Source organism: Megalopta genalis, chromosome 2, assembly GCF_051020955.1.
Source record: "Megalopta genalis isolate 19385.01 chromosome 2, iyMegGena1_principal, whole genome shotgun sequence".
Lineage (NCBI taxonomy): Eukaryota > Metazoa > Arthropoda > Insecta > Hymenoptera > Halictidae > Megalopta > Megalopta genalis.
Genome location: NC_135014.1, coordinates 41,056,220 through 41,068,337, shown reverse-complemented (window position 1 = coordinate 41,068,337; position 12,118 = coordinate 41,056,220). Strand labels below are relative to the sequence as shown.

The window sequence follows — 12,118 nt, the reverse complement described above, 5'->3', positions numbered from 1 at the left end:
AGGAATCAGCAGGTCGGTATCTCCTATACAGACTTCGTTACATAAACGGAGATGTGTAGCTGCTTGATAAATGCGAGATGGAACCACCGGCATTTTCTATTAGAAATGAAAAAGAAACTCAATTCAAATAGAAATACATATTCTCTGGATCGAGAAATGCAGTGACATTTTCTTATAACTTTTGAACCATTGGAACCATTACAATGAAATTTTCACAAAAAATATTTAAAAAATTATCATTCTTAACTTTAAGTAATTAAATATTTTCTGCATTTGTTAAGCAATAATTTTTAATTAATTTTAATTGATATTTTTGATAAAATAATTTTTTAAATATAATTTTACTAACTATCTTTTAGTTTCTAAATTGTGTATTTTATGTGAATGTAAAATATAAAAGTGAATACATATATCGGAAAATGTAAAAATTAAAATTTGTAACATGTTAATCATCGCTGGGTTTTTGACTGCGTGGCTCAACCTTTCATTCTGCATATATGGCGCCTCTATTGGAGAAAAAGTAAAACTCCGTTCGATGTACTTACAATACCAATTGGTGCAGTGGTAAAACATTCAAACTATTATTGTTGGTAATTCAGCCAATATTTTGAGCGTTTAATAATAAGTAATTTTTCACTTCCATAATCTCGTACATAATATATACAGGGTGTTCGGAAAATCGTGGTACAACCGGCAAGGGGGTGATTCTACATACAAAAATAAGTGGCGAAAGAGGAATAACATTTTTTTATCTAAGGCTCCGTTTTTGAGAAAAATTAGGTTGAAAAAGTAATACTATTTAATAGGAATCAACTGGCGCGTCTGGTCATGATATATCAACTTCTCGTCATATTACAAGCCACACGAATTTGACACATCATTCAACTCAGTTTTCTCGAAAATATACGCTTTTCTTATTCCCTAAGGTAATTATCTATTACACCCCCACCATTTTACTGCGCATCCAATCCGTAATGGATATTGTCTCAAGCATTGAATCAGCCAATTAGAGTAAAGAATATTTCTCTATCGACCCTCATTAACGGATTAAGCTGCAGCCTGGTGAAATGCAGGAGTAGGACTCATTACTGTATGTAGTTAACAATAAAATGGCTGGGTCACAATGTATTGAATATTTATTTTTTTCATTTTATTTCTGATAAGAATATATCTAATACATGTTTGCAATCTGGATAGATATGTTCACATTCATACGTTTAATTTTGCAAATTCCCTAGAGTCATGTATGTATGTACATTTGCGATAGCATAAATACATACATGACATACAGTAAATTATACCACACATGTATTTATGTATGTACCTATTTATAAATGACAGATGATATCTTATTACATAGTTTAGACTTCTTCGTTTTTGAGATGAAGATGCTATGAAAATGCATAAAAAATTATGCGTCGTCCACCCTCACTCATCAACCTTTCGGTCTAAGCTTTTGATCTTGACTTGTGTAGTCAGAGGGATATAACGTTGACCCAAATTTCCATAAAAATTTTCACATGCTTACAATAAACACATGTAAAATAGATCTATATGTAATAGATACGTAACATAAATCTGTTCTTACAAGTTTAATTTGAAGTATCTTTTATAATCAATTATGAATTTCAATTTGTAATACAGAAATAACTTTTCTCTCTTACAGACTAATTTAGTTCAAAGGAGAAGCTTCAAGAACAATCTTTTGACCTAACATTTTTTGTTAAAGTTTTAGTATTAGAAAATAAACACAAACGATAATTTTTCAGATTATAATGATTATTTGGACAGAATAAAAGTGCCTTGATGACTTTTTGATATTGTGTCATTTATGATTAGAATTGCAATTCTATTTTGACACTGGAATACAGACTAGAAAAGAATGCAGAAGAATGAAGATCACAAAATTAGGATAAATGATTGGAAAGAGAGTACATATTGGACAGAAATAGGAATAGAGATATATCATGTAGCGAATGGGAATGCATATTGGAAGAGGTAGGAAAATATGGTAGAGGTAGAGCTAAAAAAAAGGTGCAGTCATCAGTAATGAAAGTAAAGGAGAAAAAGGGGTGCTATAAGCTAGGTCTAGCTCCTAGGGGATAGACTATGGTATGATTGGAAAAAGAGTGAGTTTGAAAGAAAGGAGGTAGAGAAACTGAAGTTATAAGAACAGAACTATGAAAATGCAAAGGAAAAAAGGCTTCAGAGGAAGATGATATTAGGAATGAGGGAAAATATGAAAGGACAGCAGGATACCAAGAAAGTGGAGGAATTAAGTTTAAAAATTAATAGGGAGATTCAACAGTTAAACTAGTTCATGATTCAAAGATGGATGGATTAATGACATTATTTATCTTCCTGTAATCTTTACAGCATACTTCCCATGAAACTCTTCGTCTTGGTTGAAGTCTATTTTGGATAGTAGGGTTCCTATTGGTTTTATTGAATTGCTTAGTAGTAATAATGTTGGAGAAGCTTGGGTTGTTGAGGCAGGAAGCAAATCTATTTTTGAGGTCTTCAAAATCTCACGGATTCCATCATTTCTTACATTCTAGATTTTCACGTAATTGCAGCAAATGTAGCATATTGCTAATCATGATTCAAATCACAGTATTTTAGATTAATATATGTTCTTTATAAAAGCTTATCAACGTCTGAAGAATAAACATTCACACACTTTTTAGTGCATATAAAATATATGTTTTGCATTGCTTATCTTTTACTACTTCCATCAATTTCTTACTTCCATTGTAATATTCGGAACAAATAGATCCATACTATACAATCTTACTTATTTTCTAGTTATTATTCAAAATTATGTTATACATAATTACAAATATATAGGATATGTTTATAATATGTATTATACTGATGTAACCAAACCTATTACTCTTAGTACTCTTTAGCTGATATAATTTCAATGATTATGTATATAGTACTATACAAAATATGTACATTACCGCTATCAGTTGCTATGACAACAAAATGAATAAACATAGCACACAGCAAGGATGTATATTTTTGCAAGCAAAAATGTATTTCTAATTTTTCACTTTACATTCTTCCAACTACTTACTGCAGATAAACAAGTTTTTGAATTTTCTCAATTATCGAATTGCAAAAATAATGAATATTTTGATAGCGCATCATTATCTTGTATTTATTGTGATATTAACAAAAATTTGAAGCCATCTACAGATCGTAAGTTTAAAATAGTTTCAAATAAACTCTAATAAGATAATTTTATGTTTCTATTACTGTTTTGGGATTCTTTTTTGCAGGATTGCGATGTATATGTAATGAATTTAGCAAACAAATATCATTCAAAAATGGTTATCCCGAATGCATATCTTGCGGCTATAATAGAACGGTGACCACAGATGGAAAAGATTGTATTTTATGTAACAGTACAAAGTGTGAATGTACTATTAATGAAATACAAAGTAATAATTCAAACATATTATTTATAATACTATAATAAATCACTACATCACATTATTTATTAACATTATCCTAATTTTACAGTGGACAGAAATATTAACGGTACATTATTAGATACTATGTATTGTTTTTCTTGCCCCAATAATACTTATCCATCTTTGGATAGATCTAAATGTTTATCTTGTGATGATATAGAATATTATTATTACCTAAATCACATATATTCAACAAAATATTATGCATGGATACAAGATCACTGTTTACAGGAAAGTGTCTTTCTAAATGATCCATATTCAAACATTACAAATGTAATAAAATTTAAACAGCACAATGTAAATAGATCTAGAAAAGACTTAGAGGTTGCATTGTATTTATGTAAGGTAAGCAGAATAAGAAAGCAATAAGGTATAAAAGTTTTTGTTAAAAGGATATTTTCTTTAGAGAGAACATAGACTAGCTTGTGAACATTTATCAAATTTGTGCGTCTTGAGCTTCTACAGTAATGAAGTTGCTTGTGCATTATTTATGCAAATGCAAACGTTACATGTATGGTTATTTTATAACAAGGATGAAACTGCAACAACATTAAATAGTAAAAGAATCACACAGAAGTACAGTTTATCGAAATACAACAATGTATGTACCATATATTTCTTTTAAAATATTTCAGATGAGTACATTACCATTGTATTTAATGCAATTTCCGTTTATATTTATTTTAGGATAGTATATTGAATTTTACAATTGCAACATTTTCTTTGCATGGTAATTTTAAATCACTTGATATACCTAATATGCCATGTAATTTATTGGAAAACGTCCAATTTGGAATAAACTATAAGAATAAATGTCTAATTAGAATCAAAGATTTCTTATCTGCAAAAATGGAGTTTATGTCTCCTTATTTAACATTTGTGGGTGACAAAAAAGTTTCAATGCATGCATTGCCTGTACTCATTAAGAATATGAACCCAGTAAGTAAATAAGTTAAATAATGTAATAAAATAGTAATTAAATATAATACGTAATTTTATCAGATAATTGCTTTGAAATTTTCAGAATACTGATGATAGATCACAATGGCAATTGGTACGAAAATTTTTTGTTGTTGAAAATAAATTATCCACATTAATTTATATGAAATCTCTAACTGTTATGTAAGTTATTTAAGTTGTTCTAACATACTCTAAATTTAATACGTATTGGAAAATTATAATTTATTATTTTTACAGTGTTAATATTCAAAATACAGAAGCTAGAGATCAAATACTTCCACCTTTATTAGTTATTGAATATACTAAATTAACCTATGAACAAATGAGTAAGACTACATATGTTGTACTAGATTATAAAATTAAATTTGTTTTAGAGACTAGTAATATTACCATTGTTTTCAAGGTAAGAATTATAATAACAAAATCACTATTAGTAATGATGATTACAAATATATGTGTAAATTATCTTTATAGGTAATCTTAGCAGTTCTCTTAGGATTAGCTGTTTGTTACTCTACCATAAAAACTTGGAATTACAATAAACAACACTACATTTCTTTTTCATACATAAGAACATTGTTTTGGTTTTTTATTTGTACTATGGGTAGTGTAGGTACCATCATTATTATAAGTCTAATTAGTTTGTGTATATACTTATTTATATTCTACAAGGGACAGACAACTCCATATATATTATTCTCTGATGATATCAATGAAAAGATTATTACAATATTTACTACAATAGCAGCTTTTTTTAAAGTAAGTATTTTATTACACAATAAAATAATACTATAATTGTTATGATCTGCCAATTTATAATTTTTTATTTAGTTTGTAGAAATGTTTGGTTTCATTTGTCGGTTCTGGAATCTAAATGTATTTTTTATCGATTGGGAACAACCAAAAGCAGTATTTAACCAGTTTGAATGTGATTCTTCATATATTTCATTGCACAAGTTATATAAGAACAAATTTCCAAAACATAAAAATAAATCTTTACCTATACAAATTGAAATAAACAAGATGAAACAAAATAAACTAATAAACGAATTATCTGAACACAATAGCAGTACATCTAATAGAGATGAAGCTAATTTTTCAGCTGTATATACAGTATTAGAAGGTTCTATGCAAGAAGCTAGTGAACGAAATAATTTTCATAATTCATCTGTTAGTATTTGGAGAACATATTATGTTATGAATCACTGGCTACACCTACAAACAATAAGAAAAGTAAATATAATGGTACAATTATTTGCTGTGATAAGTGTTTTCCAGGTAAGTTAAAAGTATGTCAAAGTAATAATTTATAATTTAAATTATTTAATTTTTATATTTTGGACAGATAGTACAACTATACCCTTGGATCTTTTCAATACCTTCAAACTTTTCTGAAGATAATAACAATTTTATTTTATATTACACAGTATGTGTTTTGATATATATTTTAACATATTGCATTCAATGGTTGTTATACATTGGATTCTATGAACGGTGCATTAGAAATAAAATGCAAGAATTTATAAATTTATGTTCTACTGTAAATATTAGTATTTTTATTTTACCATATAATTATTATGGTTTTTATATTCATGGAAGGTAATACTATATGCCAGTTATATACATATGTAAATAGGCACTAAGAATGTAGTATTAGTAACTAACCATTACTGTCTTCTTCTTTATAACAGGTCAGTACATGGAATTGCAGATACAGATTTGACTACTTTAATGAATAATTTGGAGAAAGAAAAAAATAATTTATGTGCATGCAAAGGTCTTTTACCTGGAACAAATCACCAAACATACATATTATCACTAACAAAAACATTCAGAATTGTTTTGAGTGAACTTTCAAAACAAACAAAAGTTGTACGTATCATTTTTATGTTTACTGTATTTTAATACTCCAAGTTATATATTATTTCTTTTCAGAGTTTAAATAATTTCTTAGGAATAAATTATATGTCCAATAAAAACTGGGAATCGATTTTTAATGTACAGATCAAATTAATGCAGTTTCTACGTAGATTTGTGGATCATTGTTTTAAAGATATGGATTACATTATTAAAGATCAACAATCCTTTGAAAAATTATGTAACATTATGTTTTCTCAAACTGAAGAAAAATCTGTATTTTATATTGGTAATACTCCTAATTAATAGATTGGTAGGAAAATATGTCTAAATAATTTAACTTTAATCTCTTTTACAGATAACAATCATTCATTTGATCAAGTATTACTTTATGGAAATGAATGGTTAATAGCTACATTTGAACTATCAATATTTGCTTTTATGCTAGTTCTATTCAAAGACTGTGTATTGGCCAGTACAATTACAGTAACAATGTCAATGTTGCTACTTATATTTGCAAAATATAATGGAAAAAAGAATTTATGTAATAATGTACTACCAGATAAAACATTTCTAATATAAGATTATAATTTTAATATTTATTTGGTTGCATATAATTATATTTTAAATTATAATTTATTTTATAAGTAATAACAGTACTATTTTCATTTTGCTATTTATGCAGTTCATTCTTTTGAAGGACACTAATGATCATGTTTTTCTTTATACTCAATTCCATAATATTTTTCTACGGCAATTGTTATTAAAAATGCCGGAATACCAAGCATTAAACCTCTAGACCAAATAATTCTAGATTGTTTCTTGAGGGGCATTCTTAAGTCATGATACCGCCAAACTTCATTTCTCAGCCAAGGATCCTTCAATCCCTTTTTTGCTAATTCTTCTCGAACCATCATAAGTTCTGGTACATCTTCTACTTTATAAACATCAGGACTTGGTACTTTTGGAATTTCATCTCCATGACCCATTTTCTATAATTAATTTAAATTAAAATTTTGATTACTTGATTTAGATGTTAATCTTATTAATAATTTGTTACATTATGTAATTATTTTAGTGTACTTATTGATAATATGTCGTGTACATATTATTATAACAACATTTATACAACAGAAAGTAATGAAAATATTCTTACAATAAATAAAAGTTTAAAGAAAATATATCATTTCAGTGATATATAAGTTCTAATGATAAAGGTTAGTTCATTACATTTGTCTACTATGAAAGTTAAACGTAATGTCACAAAATTGAATGTCGCAAAAAGTTACGAAACATTTTAAAGAGACATATTGAAGCAAAATTAAATAACTCACGTACTAAATTGATCTCAAGTTATTTAAGCACGTACACTAATTTACTACAAATACGTTTCTCTACTTTAGTCATATATATATGCCGGGACACGGGCCATGAAATGTGCAGTATAGAGGTGATGGTGGGGGCTTTCTCTGCTGAGTTGCTCTGCCATCATCGCAAAGATTGAAGACGGCCGAAGTACGGGTCACTGAAGACGCAGTAACGTTCTGCGCAGGATGGAGATGACGCGAAGTTCAAACTCCAGAAATACGGGCTGCAATCGAACTATAGAAGCAACTACAACCTCCTGTATTTCACAGGCATCTCTATTTAATAATAATGGCCCTTTTCAAGGCCTTAAATTCATTCTAGCCTTATTCACTCCAGAAGTGATAATGTCGATGCGATAATAAAATACCATTTTCTATTTTACCCAGACCTACAAACAACATTTCATTATATTCCTAGTTTCGTTCGTAGCTTTGATAAATGCGAAATTATTCGTTGCTTTCGAAACTCCTTCTCGTATAGTAGAATATTGATTGCTGATTGTCTCAGTTAAGAAGTACTACGATGGCTGAATTAACAAAATTTTGTAAATTCATAAAGTAGAAACCATTAACTAAAATGTAGCTTACGTGTTTTCGAAAATTTTAATAATGGTAAAAATGATCGTCGTTTCAAGACGTTCACAAATACGCTGTTCTATGTGGTCGAGAATCCTATGGGGCGAAAAATGCAATTCGAATATCGCGTCACGGGTTTTATATGGAGCACCAGGCATATGGATGCGCGAAAAGAGTGAGAAAGCAAGCACGGTAAAGCGAGACGGCCTAGTTATCTCGTTCGCGTGGACATTCACACATAGAACCCGCTGGTTTCATTCTGTCTCTCTCGATCATCTCCCGTTCTCTTTCTAAAGCAACTGCACAGACCTGGATGTGCAACAAAATGGTGGGGATAAAATATTATTCGGAGACAGAATTGCTTACTATTATGTATGAATCAAATAATACAAATATTAGAAAAACTCGCTACTTTTCAAGCTTATTCTACAAGCTCTAATTTAAATTGTGCTTAAATTAATATGATTTTATAACTATGTATTTAAGGTAGTCCATAAAGTTTTAATGTCCTGTCCATACTAGTTGATGCTATGTACTGTGTGCATGCTTTCCAAAACGAATACCAGTCGCGGCTGCTGTGTGATCATTGAACACTTTCGGTTCTTGCCATTGCTTGCACAAGTACACTCTGAAACAGAATACAAATAAGTAGTAACATAATTCAGTAACAATCGAACGGTCAATGGAGCGCGACATTCACCTCACGTCTATTCCAACGACTGCTAAATATGTGCCGCTTAGATCGAAGGAAATATCTTTGACCTCATACGATTCTTGTAATCGAAGTGTCTTGAAGTTTTTCAACTTGAGTAAATCCCACAATTTCACATAAGAGTCCTCAGCAGCACTAGCTAAATAGTAACCGTTTTCGGAGAAACTAATTACTGTAATTGGTCCCGAGTGGCCAGGGAAATTAGCTACGTTTGACTATTCTTTCAAATCCCAAATCTTCACCTGAAAGTTCGCAGTACCGATGCCGAAAATCAATCCATCGGGATGGAACTGAGCCATAGTCAAAGGTATTTATTTATGGTCAAAGGTAGATATTAAAATACAAACCATGAGTACCAAGAGATTCTAAAGACGTAGAAATACAGGAACGATTTATATACCTTTTTGGTATGTCCGTTTAATATGTCGACTACTTGTTCTATGTCTTTATTGAATACTGTAGCGTTTTTGTCAGCACCACCAGTTAAAATCTTACTAGTATCTGCACTATGAATATCTAATGCTAATATACCAGGTACACTGGCAGAGTGAAAACCCTTGAACAAATAAAAATTATGATAATATGCTCAGAAACTTTGAATAAACCAAAATTGAGCAAAGAAAGTTACAGGATGTGACGCGAGTGTCTGAAAAGCGCGAATACTATCTTACGGCATCAAATCTTCAAAGCCTGAACTTCCGCGACGTTTCCTTTCCTGTGTGAGCACTGTAGCCCTTTCTTGAAGTTTCCATATTACATCGTCGATAATACCAGCTTGTTCCATGGGTTGGACTGCAATGCCACCAGCTTCAATTGTAATTACCTACACAACATAGCATGTTTTATAACACAGGTCTTACTACGGTAAATTCTCCCCAATTGTCCTTCAGCTTGTAAATAAACACCGATTGTCAACAACTATAAAAACAAGGTACAAGGCTTGAATAATCGTATTTCCTCTTTTCAAATTGTCCACATTTGTTTACAAGCTAAAGGACAATTAGGAACAATTATACATAAGGATAATATATATTTTTCATACACATTGTGGAATGGTGGTAGCTTACACAATTTTAGCCTGTGGTTTCAAAGTAGCCAAAACTTCTCTTGCTGCAGTAATTTCTTTTTGTCAGTCTATAGCAATTACATGGCAAACTGCATCATGCTGACACAAGGCATAAGATAATTCTTGCCTAGCTGTCTAAAGCTGTTGTCTGAGCGTAAAAGAATGTAACATCATAGCGTCTCATTCATCTTGCAGAATTTTTAATATAGCTGGGATAGATGTGGCACCTGGTGGTTTAGGCTTAACTATTGGAGTAGCTGTAAGAGAACATAAGAAGAGAATATCGACGAAAGATTGTCTGTCCAAGATAAAGGTTTAACAACATAACATTCTTTTGACATCGATAAGCTGTTCAATGGTCAATTCTTTTCCTGTTATAGGATCTACTCCATTTTCTTTCACGATTCGCGACTTTTCGATTAAACGCGTTTTGTCATATCACACAGGTGATATGACGGGGTGTTCCGGCATTTCATTGGAAACTAAAAATTCAGTTAGTTGTAGAAAACAACGATGGTAATGTGAAGCATTTTAGGTTATGTTCAGTGTTTGCCGGCATCAGCTTCAATATTTATCAAAAAATACGATTTATTTAAAATCATTTGTTGTAAGCTATCTATGCGAATCTAATATAAATATGTAATCTGTAGACCTAATTGAAAAATATTAATTAAAAGAAGAAAACTTTACTCGCACAAAAAAGCGCCATTTTCACACATACGAAATGTACTGACTGTGCAAGCCATTTAAGTCATCCACTACTTTCATCAATTTTTGTATAAATTTAAACAATTTGCATAAACAGTTGATGATTCATGCATTTTACAAGAAAATATTTATGAGTTGCATTAAAAATGCTGTAAAATATTTAAATTACAAATATATTACAATGCACAAAATGAAAATACAATGTAAAATAACGATAATAAAAACTTATTTTTCGTAAAAGAAAATAATTTGATATTTACAAAAATTACTAAAGTAATATCGTGTAAATAACATCGAAAGAAATAATATCTACATAATAACGATTTTTTGCCAAACACTGTAGACAGTGCTGTCTTCTATGTCAGCCACCCAAGAGTTGGGTGCCAATGCATTAGGTTACTCCTCTTTGCAATAACGTATTGTTAACATGCTTCCAACATTTTTGTTACAACAAACTGAGATAAATCATAATAAATTAATGCCCATTTTAAAAAATAGTGGAGCAAATATTTTATGATGAACATGTAATGAGACTATGTACCGTGAAGGATGGAAAATATAGCTGTCTAAATATCTTCTCCCTCTCAATATTAGCCAATTGTATTAAATTAGCTAATAAACATAGCACATAGCTACATCCAGATGCATTAGAAACCATCATTAAATTCTGCTCGGAATTTAACAAGTCCATACTTCAAGCAAACAAATTGTAGTAAAAATTAGTATATAGTTTAAAAACATAGGATTTGAACTGGTATTACATAATATACCTTTGAGGACACATTGTTCAGGTGATAGATCAGTGCAAAAACACTGAAAACATTAATCAAAAGCAGTGATACTAATTTATCCGACATTTGGGAAGAAATTAATGGCTTCATTGCTAATATAATGGCTATTGTAAGTGTAACTGGTTTCAAAGCAAAACTTCATTGGAAAACCTAAAACAAAAGGAATTAAATGAATAAATTTGGATCATGTTTAGAATTATTGTTATTAATTACCTGCATAGTTGGGTAAAACCCATTGTTGACTAGGTGGCCCATTATATTTGCATAAAGTTGATTCATTCCAGCTCACAATACCTCTATTCCTTCTACTTTTTGTATTGTCCATGTTGTTGGAGATGTAAAACTAATGTGCTCAATCTCAAAAGGATGAATTTATGGTCAGATGCTTCTTTTGGATTAAGATAATCCAACCCCTTGAGACAATAAAGAAGCAACTTTTTCATCTATAATATCCATGATATGTAGCGATCTTTGATCAGCAGTCCTATGTACGAAGCTGTGATGTCACATTCTTTTACGCTTAGACAGCAGCTTCAGATAGCTAGGTAAGAATTATCTCACGCCTCGTATCAGCATAATGCAGCTTGCCCTGTAATTACTAG

General features: G+C 30.3%; 2 protein-coding genes and 1 pseudogene across 7 annotated transcripts; 1 reads left to right on the top strand and 2 right to left on the bottom strand.

Moving 5' to 3' along the window:
• Positions 1–518: 518 nt before the first annotated feature.
• Positions 519–6,898, top strand: LOC117219408 (meckelin). 3 transcript variants are annotated; one of them, XM_076519376.1, is made up of 14 exons: positions 519–590; positions 667–3,204; positions 3,285–3,446; positions 3,529–3,824; positions 3,886–4,080; positions 4,167–4,418; positions 4,504–4,601; positions 4,677–4,842; positions 4,914–5,198; positions 5,271–5,717; positions 5,785–6,038; positions 6,131–6,311; positions 6,375–6,585; positions 6,655–6,898. In XM_076519376.1, the coding sequence occupies exons 2-14, from the start codon at positions 3,015–3,017 to the stop codon at positions 6,876–6,878; spliced, it is 2,961 nt and encodes a 986-aa protein (XP_076375491.1). In that variant the 5' UTR covers positions 519–590; positions 667–3,014; the 3' UTR covers positions 6,879–6,898. The 3 variants fall into 3 exon arrangements, with proteins under 3 accessions (XP_076375491.1, XP_076375489.1, XP_076375492.1); XM_076519377.1 differs by lacking the exon at positions 519–590 and having other exon boundaries at positions 3,067–3,204; positions 3,529–3,546; positions 3,711–3,824; XM_076519374.1 differs by having other exon boundaries at positions 540–3,204.
• On the bottom strand, positions 6,876–8,016 carry ND-B12 (NADH dehydrogenase [ubiquinone] 1 beta subcomplex subunit 3). 3 transcript variants are annotated; one of them, XM_076519388.1, is made up of 2 exons: positions 7,631–8,016; positions 6,876–7,288 (listed from the first exon to the last, which is right to left on the bottom strand). In XM_076519388.1, exon 2 carries the CDS (start codon positions 7,283–7,285, stop codon positions 7,001–7,003), a length of 285 nt encoding a protein of 94 aa, XP_076375503.1. In that variant the 5' UTR covers positions 7,286–7,288; positions 7,631–8,016; the 3' UTR covers positions 6,876–7,000. The 3 variants fall into 3 exon arrangements, with proteins under 3 accessions (XP_076375503.1, XP_076375502.1, XP_076375504.1); XM_076519387.1 differs by having other exon boundaries at positions 7,635–7,987; XM_076519389.1 differs by lacking the exon at positions 7,631–8,016 and adding an exon at positions 7,453–7,590.
• Positions 8,017–8,597: 581 nt separating this feature from the next.
• On the bottom strand, positions 8,598–11,841 carry LOC117219409 (pre-mRNA-processing factor 19-like; annotated as a pseudogene). The gene is made up of 6 exons (XR_013032852.1): positions 11,730–11,841; positions 9,994–10,334; positions 9,580–9,774; positions 9,352–9,507; positions 8,940–9,193; positions 8,598–8,867 (listed from the first exon to the last, which is right to left on the bottom strand). The product of XR_013032852.1 is annotated as a pre-mRNA-processing factor 19-like (transcript).
• Between the last annotated feature and the right edge of the window lie 277 nt (positions 11,842–12,118).

What these genes read in the sequence shown, in the direction of transcription:
- LOC117219408 (XM_076519376.1), top strand. Translation starts at nt 3,015, where the DNA reads ATGTATATTTTTGCAAGCAAAAATGTATTTCTAATTTTTCACTTTACA. An exon ending in TACTATTAATGAAATACAAA is followed by an intron (nt 3,447 to 3,528) that starts GTAATAATTCAA and finishes CTAATTTTACAG; the next exon opens with TGGACAGAAATATTAACGGT. An exon ending in GTTTATCGAAATACAACAAT is followed by an intron (nt 4,081 to 4,166) that starts GTATGTACCATA and finishes TATTTATTTTAG; the next exon opens with GATAGTATATTGAATTTTAC.
- ND-B12 (XM_076519388.1), bottom strand. Translation starts at nt 7,285, where the DNA reads ATGGGTCATGGAGATGAAATTCCAAAAGTACCAAGTCCTGATGTTTAT.